This window comes from Silurus aristotelis (assembly GCF_946808225.1).
Source record: "Silurus aristotelis genome assembly, chromosome: 19".
NCBI classification, from domain to species: domain Eukaryota; kingdom Metazoa; phylum Chordata; class Actinopteri; order Siluriformes; family Siluridae; genus Silurus; species Silurus aristotelis.
This window is the reverse complement of record NC_139592.1, coordinates 21,014,884-21,030,684: the sequence shown is the minus strand read 5'-3', so window position 1 is coordinate 21,030,684 and position 15,801 is coordinate 21,014,884. Positions and strand designations below refer to the sequence as shown.

Sequence of the window (15,801 nt, the reverse complement as noted above, 5' to 3'; positions counted from 1 at the left end):
TTCTTTTTTTTCCCCCATGGTGGGGCAGATAGAACAAATGAGATGTTGGGACATGACATCATAAAGATATGCTTGCGACATTTGGAATACATTTTTGGATGTATTAAAGGCATCGCGGGTTGAACTTGAGGTATTTGTGAGTTTAAATACCACTGATGCCACTGTCATCCATGGCAGAGATTTCACAAGAGCAAAACGTTATACTCTCTGTCCTGTCCTTTGTCAATCAATGTAACATAAGCCAATCATGCTTGTCTGTGAGCTTCGGTACACAGAAAAGGTACACTGCGTCCTCAGAATCTGTTATGCTGCCCTGTGATGCAGCATGAGCAGCAGTTGGAAAAGATCTGGCTGGCTGGTTTTAGGTGGAAGCACATGTTGGCCTTCAGGCTGTTGTATGGCTGGTAGGTAGGAATTGATGTGACTGAATCTGTAAAAAAATTGCATTGGAAGTGATTGTCTTTGGTTAAAACATATATTAAATATGCAAATTATTCAATAAAATATGAAAGTTTTGAGTCTAGGATTCTTGTGTGGTTCATTGTTGTTGGGTATACTTAAGGGGTTTTTTACTTTTCACATGTACATTACAGCAGAGAGACATTCTTCCTTTGCTCAGGGTCAGCCTTGATACAGCATCCCTGTAGCACACAGGTTAGGGCATTGTTTAGAGGCCCAAGAGTAGCAGCTTGGAGATACTGGGGCTTGAACCCCCAACCTTCTGGTCAGTAACCCAGAGCCCTAAACACCAAAAATTATTTTAGGAAGTTGTTATTTCTAGTTGAAAGCCTTTTTTTGCCTTTCTATTGGGCTCTTGGCCACGTTAATGGGGGACACCGTGGCCTTAAGCGGTAAACAGCGTTTTTCAAAGACCAAACTCAATAAACATAATAATAATAAAGCACGCTATGTACAAACACACGAGTCTAGAATACGATCGTAACGCTTTTAATAACGCGTTAAGCGTTTTTTTTTCTCCATTAGAAAAATGTTAAGGAAAACCATGAAAACGCTTAACGTGGATTCTTGCGAGAACTCAACCAAACCGTAAAAATATTGTTTGGTTTATTATTAACGTGTTAACTGACTTTGGTCTTGTAAAAACGCTGTCTTATCGTATGAAGCGTTTTTCACGTTAAGCGTTTTCGAATGTTCATGGAGAACCGCATACTAGCGCACTCGGAAGTATTTCAGAATAGAGCGTCCCAATTGCGCACTACTGTACTGCTTAGTATGCAAGCACGCAATACAACTGCTGAGGCCACTGGGGCGCGTTAGTACGCATGCGCTGGATTGCGGCGCTCTTTCCTATTGGATAAAAGCGTGTCAGGGTCTCCCCCTCCCTCACTGGTCTCAGAGGTAAACAGGAAGTGATCTGGGGGAAAGTGCTGCCGGGATTTTTTTTTTTTTTTTTTTAAACACAGGTGACTAGCGCGCTAGCTAATGGAGTCCGTGGCAAGAATTAAACACAAGGGGCCTTAGCATCCCAATAATATCACCTTTACATATGAGGTAAGATTTTCTGGTTGATGAAAATAGCCAAAATGGCGACTCGGTATCGGCTTCCCTCGAGCGGACTGTTCGATGTTAATGCTAACACGTTAGCCATAACTTAGATGGGGAAGTTTGGGTAGAGGAAAAAGTTGTACGAGTGAATTAAAAAAAGGATATATATATATATATATATATATATATATATATATATATATTATATTCCTTTATATTCCTTCTTTATAATATTTAAATAATATAACAAACTGGCTAATGTACCTGTCAGCTCTTTATTTATATATATGTAATGAGTTGAGCCTGTTTTAAAAATGCAATACTTGTTTATTTGTCCAAATTAACCAATGGAGGTTAAAAACTACAGAAGTCAAACTTATTTGATATCTTAATATAGAACTGAAAAAGCCATCTGTTCCGGCCCGGAAATTCTGTTTGTGTAGGTCATATTTTAGATATTGAGCTCTGATGTTGAAGGGGGTGGAGCTTATTGAGAAATGGGCGGGGATTATTCAAATGTCAAACCCCTTAACCACGTGACCCTTTCTTGAAAGAATGAAACAAAAATCTGAACAAATGCAGCTTTTATATACAGTTACGGTCATTTCTGTAATAAACAAATAACTTTATCGTTACATTGGAAACCGATCATTTCTGAAACTCAGTTATGATCCTGTAATACATTCTTAGTTTGGATTTTAATGGATCTTGAGGTTCTTTTCAATTATTTTGGTAGATTTGGGTGTGATGAAATTGAACGAGGTGCGCTGAGATTATATGAGGTGTGATTAGTTTATATGAGGTGTGATTAATTTATATGAGGTGCGACGAGATTATATGAGGTGTGATGAGTTTATGTTGGGTGGGATGAGATTATATGAGGTGGGATGATCTTGGTGAGTGTGAAGTAGTACATGTAATAGTTAAAGCGTAAATGGTTTAGCTTGTTAAAGTTACAGATTCGATTGGTCGCATAAATCTATCAGAGGGACGTCTGTGAGGAATTATTATTCTTCTAAACATCTTTTCAGTGATCAAACTCTGGGATGGTGAAAGTGATGAAAAAGATTATCTTGTGTAGATGTTAATGCAATAACAACAATAATTATAATAATAAAAATTGAAGCTGCATGGTGAGCTGCATGTTCTCAGACACGTTAAGACCTCTCAAATGAAATTATGGTTGTATCACGAGGCAAGAGTGATTCTGAGTTTCACTGATGATGTGTATGTTTTGACTATGGACACTGGTGGAGTTTAAGAGGAAAGTTCTAGTTGAACAAACAAGTTGTGAGGTGAATTCGGTGACAATTGGACGGAATTTGGAAGAGAAGAAGTGGGCAGTTGGATGTAAGCAATTTCAGCCGTTTATTGTAACCTTTAACCAGTAGGTGGCATTGGCAAAAATTCTTGTGCATAACTTTGTGGTCCTAAAGATGCTTATTGAGTTTTGCCTACTTACTTTTTGTGAGTATTAGCTCAACACAGACGACATGAAAGTACTAAAAATTCTTAAAGACAGTTTTCTTAAGTTATGACTAAATTTGACCAGGTGTTGGCGCTAGAGCATTGGCACCACTTTGGCTTAAATTTGGTCAGACTGTTTCTTAGAGGCTTCCCAATCAGTGTTCCAACTTTTTGTCAGATGGTTCTTTGGGATGACGTGTTACCCAGATTAAGCACTTTTGGTGCTTGGCCCCCTAATTTAAAGTACTGCTCTATTTTTGTCGCTTCAATTTCAATGTATCTTTTTATGATTGTATTTACTGAGGTTTTAACCCCCAGCCCAAGTATATGACCGAGCGCCTTGTAATTCAGGTGTTTAATAACTGGGAGAGGGGAATCATGGATACATGACGCAAACACCAAAAATGTAATCAGACACTTCTCCAAAAGATGGCGGCGAAAAAAACGTCCAATCAGGTTGAAATTAGATGTGAAATGAGATCTAATCAGGTTTGATTAGATTCATTTATTTGAAAGTGTTACATAAAAAAAAAAATTTAAACAAAAAAGTTTGTCTAGAAGCGAATTTTCTCAGTTATGACGGACAGCTGTCACATGACCAGAGCTGTTTCACGCATCTGGATTGCAATCAAGCGAAGCGCTCTTGTGGCCTCTTTTATGTCGTAATTAGTTTAGACAATAGATCGCAGCTTGAAAGCATTCTCTAAATATCTGTCCCCAACACAAGAATTCTAAACATTGTCAATGTGTTGTCTCCCCCCCACTGTTTCTTTTTCCTTTGGGACCAAGATGGACGACATCAATTTACACTACAGGATCCTCAACTGGAGGCGCAGGATCCGAGAAATAAGGGAAGTGCGGGCCGTGCGCTACCAGGAGCGCTACAAACGAATGCTGAAGGACGGAGACACTTTGAGGTGAGTGCTTTGAGCTGTCTGGAGTTTAGAGCCAAGTACCGTCTCTGGAATGAGTCACTGGGTATTTATTTATCTGCCAGACACGCGTAATGTAAAGCAGATCCGAATTCTAGGGAAACAGACAAGTCAGGAAACAAGTAGTCGGCTAGTCATCATTTCTACTGATTTAGGACACTGGCATTGTGTTTAGTGCAGGTACACTGAGATGAGTAAGACCATGAACAATGAATCATACAGGCCACAACTTGTACTTCTCAGTGCTTTTCATTTTATTTATATATACACACACATATATATATATATTGTGGCTTCAACTAATGACTGTTTTGCCAATCTATTAATCGGCAGATTTTTTTTCTATTAATCAGATTAAAAAAAACTAAACTTTTTTAATGAGATGTTTTATCACAACTACATAAAACTCGTATTCAGGGTATTCATGTATAAAGTTGTACTTGGAAAAAAATGCTAAAGCCGTATATTGAGTTTAACTATGTTTGATTTAGACATTTGAAAGCTTCTAGTTGCTGCTTGGTGATTAGTGCATTAGGGGAATTTCTCCTTTGAACAAATTCACTCGTTCCGGGTTTTTTCTTTCTGTAAAAAAAAAACAAACCCCCAAACAAAAACAGCATTTAAATATGCAAGCTGAAGCATTTTGTGTAAATCAGCATTTGTATTGTTTGTGATGATCATCGCAGATGGCAAGTTGAACCCCAATAGAAATTATAATACTACATTGTTTAAAAATTGTGTTGGAAAAAAAAAATACACAAGTTTTGTCCCATTGTGAAGATATAAGCATTTAGAATATATAATTAATTACATTTTGCATAATGATGAAATGAGATATGCATAAATTAAATATACAAACATTAAAAACAAGCTTTTGAATGTAGTAAAGCACATAGGAGCTCAGTGGTGAAGGCATTAGACTTTGGATCGGGAGCTTACAAGATCCCACCACCACCAAGCAGCCAGCGCTGGGCCCTTGAGCAAGGCCCTTAAACCTCCCCTGCTCAGTTGTAAGTCGCTCTGGATAATGGTGTCTGCCAAAATGCTATAAATGTAAAAACAAATGCTATATGAATGTTGAAGTGACAGTTGAAGTGCAGAACACTGATTATCTCTTCATTGTGCCACCTGTTAGTGGGTGGAATATTTTTAGGCAGCAAGTGAACATTTTGTCTTTGAAGTTGATGTGATAAAAGCAGGAAAAATTGGACAATCGTAAGGATTTAAGCGAGATTAAAGGGCCAGGGTGTGACGTCTAGACGACTGGGTCAATACGTCTTCAAAACCGCAGCTTTTGTGGGATGTTCCTGGTCAGTATCTATCGAAAGTGCGGCCGTGTGTTGTCCGATCCAACAGACGAGCTCCTGTAGCTCAAAATACTGAAGAAGTTAATGATGATAATGTGTTTATATATTTATATGTATACAGTGGTCCTTCGGAAATCCTCAGATTTTGGACGCAGCCCCTATGGTACCTTAGTGAATTTATCTGGACATTATCACTTTATAAACATAATAGTGTACAGTATTTGACCAAATACATAGCTTCAAATGTTATTCCTAACTTTCCTGAATATTCGAATTCCTGCAAATTTCAAGATTCCCAAATTGTGTGTGTGCACAATCTATGTAAATGTATGTACACCAGTACCTAAACATAAACTGGGATACGCTATGATTATATAATTATAATGTAATTATATCACACTATCGAGTTAATACAGAATGTAGAGTGGAGCAGAACTGCAGGATTAAATAAATAAATCTAATATAAATATCTGAATATGCAAATATACTATAAACCTATTATGGGAGTGCAAAGGTGCAATATATATTGTACCATAAAACTGTATAAGGGGCAAATGAGAAGAGAAACACAGAAGGTTAAGGATCGCAGGTGAATGACCTAGACACCCCCCCCCCCCCCAAAAGAGTACCAAAAGGACTCAACACATCTACTAGACCATAAAGACCCCTGTCCTGTATTCAGCAGTGCGAGTTAAAGAAATCTGACCATAAATAGGCAACAGATTCCTCGCTTTAGATCCGAGTGCGTATACACAAATTCCCGACGCTTCATCCTGGTTAAATGACTTCCCAAGTTAATTAAATCAAGCGCACGCCGTTCCTCTGTCGTGAACAGTTTCTCCGACACGCACCGCATTCTTTTGTCTTTTCCCCAGTCATGCTTGTTTTCTTTTTTTGTCGATTTCTGACCATCTGATCTTTGCTTTCGGAATGTAGCACAGTTCTTGGAGCTCGTCCCTACACCCACGTCTGCACACGTTTCTCCTTCCGCATGGTAAAAACCGCCGTACGCAACAGAGCCACATTTTTTTTTTTTTTTTAAAAAACGCAAACAAAGGCTCGCATCTCGCAAAAAAAAATCCTTCCTGATTGAAATAATTATAATTCCAGCCAATGTTATGGGCCGCTTGTTGTTTTTGCTTTTTTTCTTTTCTTTTTTTTAACTCAGCAAAAGATGAAAGGCACGTTTGACGTGACGGAAAAACAAACCGCCTTTTGGTGTCCGAATTCCACAGACCCCAAAATCCCATATTTTCCATGTTGCTGTCACGTTCGATCGCAGACCACATTTGAGAACGCAGGGGTCTGGTCACATGTAGACGGCGTTGCTATTTGTTATAAGTCTGGCGCCCGAGCGAGGTTTAGTGTGCAGGTGCGTTTAAATGTGGACGCATCAAAAAACAAACAAAAAAAAAATTTTTGTTTTGTTTTGTTCCACGAATTGAGCCGATTTGCTGAACAGCCGATTTGGAGTCCACACACGGAAAATGCTTCTGCTGTTTATTTGACTCATCTGAAGTGAAACAGTTTTCCACTAGATGTTCCACCAGATTTTCGATGAGTGAAGCTACACAATATAGACAAAAGTTCGTGGACAACTGAGCATTTTGAACATCCAATTCCACATTTAGTTAAATTTGCTGTTATAATAACCTCCATTCTTCTGGGAAGATGTTCCACTAGAGTTTGTGGAGATGTGTGGAGATTTGTTTACCCTCAAGGGTGCTAGTAGAGTAAGCTACCGATGTAGGCGTTCGGATTCATCCCAAAGGTGTTCAGTACGATTGAGGTTAGAGCTCTATAGCTGTAGATCTTCCACTAAATGTAAATCACATCCTCATGGAGCTGGCTTTGTGCACAGGGACTTTGTCATGCTTCAACTGAAGGGACATTTTCGAGAAACAGCATCGAAAGACATCCAAAGACAGTTGTGTGCCTTCAGATTGCTGGTAACATTTTAAGCAGGAACCACATATGGATGGAAAAGTCAGTTGTCTTAGTACTTTGGTGTATAAAGTGAAAAAAGTCATTGTGAACTCTCGATAATGGAGGTTGATTGCTGGAACTATCAGCAGAAATCCATACCGATAGTTTTTCCGGCTGTTGGTCCGCCGTCATTACTAGAGCGGCCTCTAGGGGCAATAGAGAGAGCACAGAGAGTGCTATATTTTTTATTAATCATTTATTAATTATATGAATTGAATTATTTAAAAAAAAAATAATTATTACCACATTTTCATGATTCACTTTTTTTTTTTTTTTTTTTTTTTTTTTTTTTCAGTACTACTTTAAGTTTTAATTTTTTTTTATGTAGTATCCATTTTAAAAACAGTTGATTATTTCAGCATATCAGCAAGACTGATCCAACCTAGCTATCAGGATCACTCGACCTCTACCTGATAATCTTATCATGCTGAGACTTTTTTTTCAGCAGTAAAAATATTTTTGTGTTGAGTGTATTAAAAAAATAACAGAACTTGATTACTTATAAGAAATGAAGACTTGGTCCTGGGGAGAGATGGATGTACTTATAGCAACGAAGCCGGCTATGAAATGTTTTTAACCTGCTGTCATTTTCTCTTCCGCAGTTACCAAGGGAACTCTGACGAAGTTGGCTGCTATGTGGCTCCTCGACCTTTATCAAAAGGAAACTGTTACTTTGAGGTAAGTTATATAAGGTCCAGAGTTCAAGGCAATAAAGGATGACATGATGCCTGGTAAAGCATGATCATGTCATTAAACTATTTTTTTTCTCATTCATACCTCAAATCCTCACTACACATACATAACCTGGGTTCAGTATATATTTGCATGTGCTATCAGGGACTTCTTGCGTAATCGTGCCGCATTTTACCCTCCAAGTTCGCTGCCATGACCGACCGCCAATAAAAAAAACAAAAACACGCAAGCTTTAGAAAGCTATAATGACTGGCAGTGACTGAAAGCTCCGCCCCCTCCCTTTCCAAGTGACTACTTTTTTTGCTTGATTTTTTTTTTTTTTTCCACTTTGAACCGATCATAGCATATATAATATATAGTTAATATACGCTTGTTTAATTTACCTTGATAGTTTTGGCTGCCAAAACAAACAGGCTGAAAGATTAAAGTGGCAAATTTCACATTTTAGAGAAAAATAAAAATCAGGATTCTAGAAAAATATACTAAAATGTCAGATTTTACACCAGCAGCATGTTTTGTCCTACGACAAAGTGGCACGTTAAAAACAATAATAATAATTAAAAAAAACGAAAATAAAGTCATAGCAATACATAAGTCATAATAACATTAAAACTATTTTTTTTAACCACTTTAAACTTGTAAATCAGACATTATTCTCATAATTTTCTTCTTATTCCCGCATTGTTACAACTTTATTCTCACGATTGTGGTTTTATTCTCGTATTGATACGACTCTATTGCCTTTTTATCTCGTTGTCTTAGATTGAAAATTTTTCTTATTGTGGTTCTAAAATGCTGTCGTGATGTCTTTAATAAAAATTTTAATTCTAACCTCAAATACAAGCAAGTATTTAAGTATGCAAATGTATTCATATGCATCTTTAATTAGATCATTTGCATACCACAATAGACAGGTTGACTATTCTCTTTTTTTTTTTCTTCGTTTCCCATTCTTCTGCCTTTCCTAAAACCTTAAACAAAGCCCAGTGCCCAACTCGTTTGTCGTGTTCTCCTCCTTTTTCCTCTTTGTTCTTTCTCTCTTGCTACCGTTTAACCTAAAACACAGTTGTTTCAGCGCTCGGGTTTGTTTCATGCAAAAGCGAACGCAGCAACATCACCACAGCACCCATTATCCGTTCACCTAAACACCAAAAACCAAACTGCAGATGCGAATCGAAGACAAACCCGAAGCTCAGAGGTTACATAACGACTAGCACGCCCTTTTTTCCACTCCCGGGTTTTTTTCTTTCATGTTCTAAGGTTCAGTAAGACCGACTGTCCTTTCGAATTCAAATATTTCTCAACACGTGCTAAATTTAGCCTTTTTCCATTCGAAACAGAGGCCTACTCAGTACCTAGTCAGTAGCCTTGAACCTATTACAGCCCATATGCAGATTATTAGAGGATCATGTGGGGGTGGTTGGGGGGGGAGAGGGGAAGTCCAGCCACACAACCTGTGATTCATATTGTTCTAGTCTCTATTAATAACACAAAAAGCGATTTGTTTTTAATTTATTCACATTTCGAGCGGATCAAAACGACCTGTTCTTAGACGGCAAGAAATCATCCTTGTTATAAGGAATGCGATTTCCTGTGACTTCTTCAGGACAAGCTGATCTTCTCAAAGCTGTTATTACGAGCCAGGCATTGTGGCGTTTGAGGGGAAAGGAGCACTCAGGTGGTTCCAGATAGAAAAGCGTGCGAGGTTGCGGCTGCAGATCGAGCTTTGGGTGAAGGCGACGCTGGTTTGAACAGCTGGCAGCTTGTCGTGGTTTGAGAAAACTCCACTTTTACATGGCCATTGGAACTGGGTAGTTCACGGAGATCCGTGTCTCCTCGTATTCAGATTTGATTTGAGTGCTTTCCAGGTATGGATTAGTATGGAGGGGGAAAAAAAGAACACAGAGTATTGTAAAAAATGTGTTTCCACACGATTGCCATATTTTGTATTTATTTATTTATTTTTTCTAAAATATGAAATGAAGTATTTACACAAAAGTGTTTTTTTTTTTTTAAACGTCTGAGCGGTGCACCTTCGTCATCCAACCAAAACACCCGTGCATTTTTCCGTGCATTAGACCCCATTTCCCCGTTACATTTGCAGTCTCAGTTCACACACACACAAAATGTTGAACTGTTCTGTTGTCTTTTGTTTTAACAACTTTTATCCAAAAAAAAAAACACAAGCCTGATCTCAGGCTGCCCTGATTTTTTATTTTTTTTTATTTTATTTATTTTTTTATTCCATTTTTTTAATTTTATTTTCAGCAATGGTAAGTGTGTGCAAATTGATTTTGTCCTTAGTCAAGTGGAAATTTTCTCTATGAACCTAATTGAATATTTTGTCTGGAAGCCCAGGCTGGAATCCTGCAGCTCCAGGGTTCACAGCAGGGCTGTCTTCACGAAGCGCCGCGTCTTTTTTTCCCGGCGTAATAAACTCGCAGCGGGACGCTCGGAGCCACTACATCAGCGGACGTCAATATTTAGGAGGCTTTTCAAGATTTATCTTGCCGTTTAAAGTTCACCGAGCAAATCCTCGAAAGACTCTGCTTCTAAACATGATTTAATTCCTGGCAGCAGGTTTTAGGGTTTAAAGCAGGAAGGCGCGACTCGCCAACAGCTGCATGGCAGCCATTTTCCTGGAAAGAAATAAATTTTATTATTATTATTTTTTTTTACTTTCATTCCTGTGGACAGAGCTTTTGTTTCTGCCCAGGCCAAGTTTCCTCAAGAGTAGTGAATCTGTTTTGACCTTCATGGAGGTCTTTTCTTTTATTTTCTTTTATTTTTTTTGAGGATACCATTAAATTAGGCAGGGAGTCTAATTAGTGGCAGGGAACAAAAGTTCGTTCTTGGATTTTCCAAGAAGTTCTAACGCACTTTGCCAGGCCACACACTTCACAGCAGGTAACTTGACTTTTTGTTTGTTTTGTTTGTTTGTTTGTTTGTTGCTGGCAAAAGACTTCACACACAGCTCTTGGTACCACATCACTACGAGACATCCCCTCTGTTTTCAAAGTTTTTGATTGGTTTTGGTGAGATTTCACAACAGCATGATCCTGAATGCTCCAGAGCGTTAGCAAGTGTGACATGAGGTGGGAGCTCAGTGGTTAAGGCTCTGGGTTACTGATCTGAAGGTTGGTGGTTCAAGCCCCAGTATTTCCAAGCTGCTGCTCCTGGGGCTCTGAGCAAGGCCCTTAACCATCTGTCCTCCAGGGGGTGCTGTATCATGTCTGACCCCAGCTTCCTAACATCACAGGAAGTCTGTCTGTCTGACTGTCTGTCTGTCTATTCATTTCAGGTGACTATAATGGACACGGGCGTGAGAGGGACGATTGCCGTGGGTCTGGTTCCTCAGTTCTACAAACTCGATCATCAGCCCGGCTGGCTGCCTCACTCGATCGCGTACCACGCAGACGACGGGAAGTGAGTCTCTTGCGTTTGTGTTGTTCTTTGATCGAGCATCTTTACATTGATGTATAATGTACATCTTTCCAACTTCACTATATAAGCAAAAGAATTAGGATAGTATAGTTAAAACTCGAGTTCTTTTTGGAACGTATTAAGTGGCGGACCACACGTTTATTGTTCAACTTGACACCATACACAACAGTGTCAGGGGTATAAAAAAAGAAACTGTGGCTGCTCACTCCGTGTACATGGCCAGCTCCATGAAGAGCTGCGTTACATGGGTTGGAGAGGAAGTTCTGAAGTACCCACATAAAGGAGGCATACAGTAAATGGAGGTTGCTGTAGGAACATTCAGGGTAAGACAGAGGGTAAATGAGGCAATAGTTTGATCATACAATCAACATGACCGAGTAGCAGCCCTAGACATAATAATGATATAAATGATTGGTGGTGTTTAAATGTTTAAATTTTTTTCCTTCTTAATATGACTCATTTTTTATTATTGTTATTATTTTTTTATGTGTTGGGATTTTCTCAACCTCTCATCCCACCCCCCCGCACCCTCAGCCACCACGTTCCAGACGAGCAGCTAATCAGAGGTTGTGGCTTGAAAGTCTGCTGACATCGTATCTCTTCTCTCATTCCTCAGACTGTATAATGGAAACCCGGTCGGCCAGCAGTTCGGCCCCAAGTGCAACCGCGGCGATCGGATCGGCTGCGGGATCTACGCAGACACGCTGGACGCCGGACTGACCACCGTATTTTTCACCAAGAACGGCAAGGAGGTGAGTAAAAGACGTGACCCCGAACCTCCACCCTTCCTCAGAGGTCTTTTTCACTGCCATTGGAGCGCTTTATTGACCAGGAGCAGGACTTCCTGGCTTTATTTGCTTTATGCTTCGGAAGAAGCGCTTAGATTCGATGGCTGCGTCCCACGTGACCTTCACACCCTCTTCACTTAATGCCCCAGCAAATATACACATATAGTCATCCCATTGTGAGCCTCCCAGATTAAAGCAGCAGTTAATATGGCGATGGTTTCCACCAGCCAGCGGGTTCGGGGCCAATCGAGGCTTCATTCCACAGCACAAGCGTCTCTCTGCTCTTGCACAGGAGACGCGTGCCTCGTAAAAACGTTCGGCCCCAGTTCTGACTTTCCGTTCTGCGCAATCGGTTAATCCTAATGGCCTGCAAGCAATTACACTTCCAATACAGATTCAGAAAGGCCAAGAACCCGGCGATCAGGAGGTGTTTATTTCTTTTTCCATAGTTTGCTCTTTTTAGCACTTACATTTTGTGAAATAAACAAAAACAATCTGAAATACTGCCTTTAACGGAGCAGGTGGGCTCAGTGGTGGTTCCCGTGGCTCCGGGTGGCCTTTTCCCTGCAGTCGGCATGCACTCTCTGGGCGAGGAGGTGCGTCTGAATCTGCAGGCCGAGTGGGGCAGCGAGGAGGAGGACAGCATCATGATGGTGGACAGCCACGAGGACGAATGGGGACGTCTGTACGACGTCAAAGTCAGCGGCACGGTAAGATGGTTGTAGATGGGAAAAGAGACTTGCATACACCACACACTCACACACCAGCACAGAATTAGTATAGTTTTTGTCACCAGAAAAATAATAAAGATGAAAATATAAAATAAATAATTTTTTATTACTGCAGATAAAATTATGTATTGGGGGTATTAATAAATTAGGGTGGATTTGATATCTATAATACCTGTGTAAGTTGTTAGTACAGACAGTAGGCATGTGCATCCCCATAACTGAGGCCAACACCATCTTTTTATTAATTAAAACCAGAAGGTCTCCAGAAAGTTGCAGCTCTACCTCTGCCATGTTAATCTGTATTCTATGTGACTCTTAGGACACGTTTCCACGTCTCCGTATCGTTGTGATGCGTCATATTCATGTAGCAGCGGCGGTGCTGAGAGAACGCTCTCGAGACACGAGAATAATAAAAGTAGAGCACATCTACTAATAATAAAATAAAAATAAATCATTTTTTACCAGTGCAAAAAGTTAAAAACTGTAAAAACGGCAACTTGTATCCGATGCACACGTTTTTTTTTTTTTTAATCGGTGCATCACATCGTTAACTTTTATGCCGGCGCGAGTCGGTGAATCTTACAATAACTACTAGACATGATAAGGTATGTAATCACCTGAAGCCTACTGAGATCACTGTTTACAGTTCCAGGTTAAAGATCAGAGCAGCAGATTTCAGGCCCCAAACTTAAACACTGGCACATAACTTGCAAGGATGCTTGGCTTCATAAACAGGAAAGAAAGACGGTGAAATCTTTGCCCATCTTGTCTTCTCTAAATTCTGCAGGAGATTTTCTAAGATGTAATCAGCTTAGTGAAGATTTACCCTTTTAGGAAGCAGAAAGCTGAAGAAGGAGAAAGAGGTCTGCGTACGCATGCCGCATGCCTCTGCCGCCACGACTGGGCTGATAATGGCGTGTTATTACAGGCAGCCGATGGTTTGAGCTGCGGAACCAACAGCTGACAGCGGCGCTTTCATTTCCTGCATCAGATACGGTCGAGGAACCTGATCCGCTCGCTCGCGGACTCGGAGCACGAGCGGTCCGTTTAGATTGTTGGCCGATGCTCTTTGTTGTCAGGCAGCGTTGTTGTTGTTCTTGTTGTCGTCGTTAACACTGATAGCTGGCACGTGGATCCCTGATCTTCGCGAAGCCTGCAATTTACCCATCAGCACACTCTAAATAATCGTCAGCATTCTGGACCATTTGGAGATAATTTCTAGGTCGGTTATCTGTGGGTCTGTTGATGGATTGTGGCACTGGAGCGATCCAAAAAAAACAGTGCGTCTCAGGCGCCATAATCGGATCATTGCTGCATGTATGGCGCATTCGGGAGGAGTCGGGTTTAACGGTTTAACATAGCATAGTGCGAGTTTTTACACCATGCTACAAATCACTAGATATCTATAGATAAACGGAAAGATACAGATGGATAGATACAGATGGATATATAAGGATGGATGGATGGATACGGATGGATGGATAGATGGATACGTATGTCTGGATAATTGGATGTCTAAATGGATAGATATGGATGGATGGATAGATACAGATAGATCGCTGGATGGATGAATAGATACAGATGGATCGCTGGATGGATGGATGGATGGATGGATGGATGGATTATGGATAGATGGATGGATAAATACGGATGGATGGATAATTGGATGGATAGCTACAGATGGATGGATGGATAGATACAGAGATCAATGGATGGATGGATGGATGGATGGATGGATAGATGGATACGTATGTCTGGATAATTGGATGTCTGAATGGATAGATATGGATGGATGGATGGATGGATAGATACAGATAGATAGAGATGGATGGATGGATGGATAGATACAGATGGATCGCTGGATGGATGGATAGATACAGATGGATCGCTGGATGGATGGATAGATACAGATGGATCGCTGGATGGATGGATGGATGGATGGATGGATTATGGATAGATGGATGGATAAATACGGATGGATGGATAATTGGATGGATAGCTACAGATGGATGGATGGATGGATAGATACAGATAGATCGATGAATGGATGGATAGAGATAGATGGATGGATAGATACAGATGGATCGATGGATAGATGGATGGATAGCTACAGATGGATTGATGGATGGATAGCTACAGATGGATCGATGGATGGATAGCTACAGATGGATCGATGGATGGATAGCTACAGATTGATCGATGGATGAAAACAGATGGATCGATGGATGGATGGGATGGATAGATACAGATGTTTTGATGGATGGATGGATAGATGGATGGATAGATAGATAGATACAGATGGATGGATAGATGGATAGATGGATAGATACAGATAGAAATGCAGTTTATTCAGAAGTGCAAATATTATAAATTGTGTAAATTCATGGTCAGATAAAGTCACGGTCACCTGCTGGAACACACCAGATCACTTACATACTGCAACTCACATACATTTTAAACCAGGAATTAGCACACTGAGCTTTATGAATCAAGAGAGAGATAAAAGGTGGATGGTGAGGTGCTCCAAGTTCAGCGTAATTATTTGTCTGATAAATTTACAGGGTGGTTGAAGGTCACATTTGAAAACTGGAGGGGGAAAAAACGGCACTATTTTCATTTCTTTTTCCTCTGATTGGTAGATACGTTTTTACACTCGTACCGAGACCTCACATTGAGCAAAAGCAGCTCAGGAGGAGTGTTCTTAGGTAAGAGAGGGGCATTTTGTGGTTTTCTTGGGGAGGCTGTTTCTGCTGGTGCTTTCCTTTTTGTTCTTTTCAGTTTTCCCGATACCTTTTTTGGATGAAAAGCGCTTCAGGGGGAAACCAGAACAAAAGCGAGGGGCGTACGGAGCGGTGCTTATGCTCTGAAGTGACGTCCGATGTGTAGAAGCAGGAGATTAAAGTTGAAGAGGTCTTTGTGTTATGGGATATTCGGCCAGAAGTTGCTC

At 40.2% G+C, this 15,801-nt stretch overlaps 1 protein-coding gene across 3 annotated transcripts in view; it reads left to right on the top strand.

The window, feature by feature from the left end:
• Positions 1 to 1,348: 1,348 nt before the first annotated feature.
• Positions 1,349 to 15,801, top strand: part of spryd3 (SPRY domain containing 3) — a 38,281-nt gene continuing 23,828 nt past the window's right edge. For all 3 annotated transcript variants that reach the window (XR_014537989.1, XR_014537990.1, XM_083569656.1), the window contains exons 1-6: positions 1,349 to 1,512; positions 3,763 to 3,890; positions 7,801 to 7,876; positions 11,193 to 11,317; positions 11,952 to 12,087; positions 12,645 to 12,833. Coding sequence is in view for 1 of the 3 variants with exons in the window: in XM_083569656.1 (XP_083425782.1) it covers positions 3,763 to 3,890; positions 7,801 to 7,876; positions 11,193 to 11,317; positions 11,952 to 12,087; positions 12,645 to 12,833 (654 nt within the window). In the remaining 2 variants the exon portion in view is untranslated. The remainder of the gene's footprint in view (positions 1,513 to 3,762; positions 3,891 to 7,800; positions 7,877 to 11,192; positions 11,318 to 11,951; positions 12,088 to 12,644; positions 12,834 to 15,801) is intronic.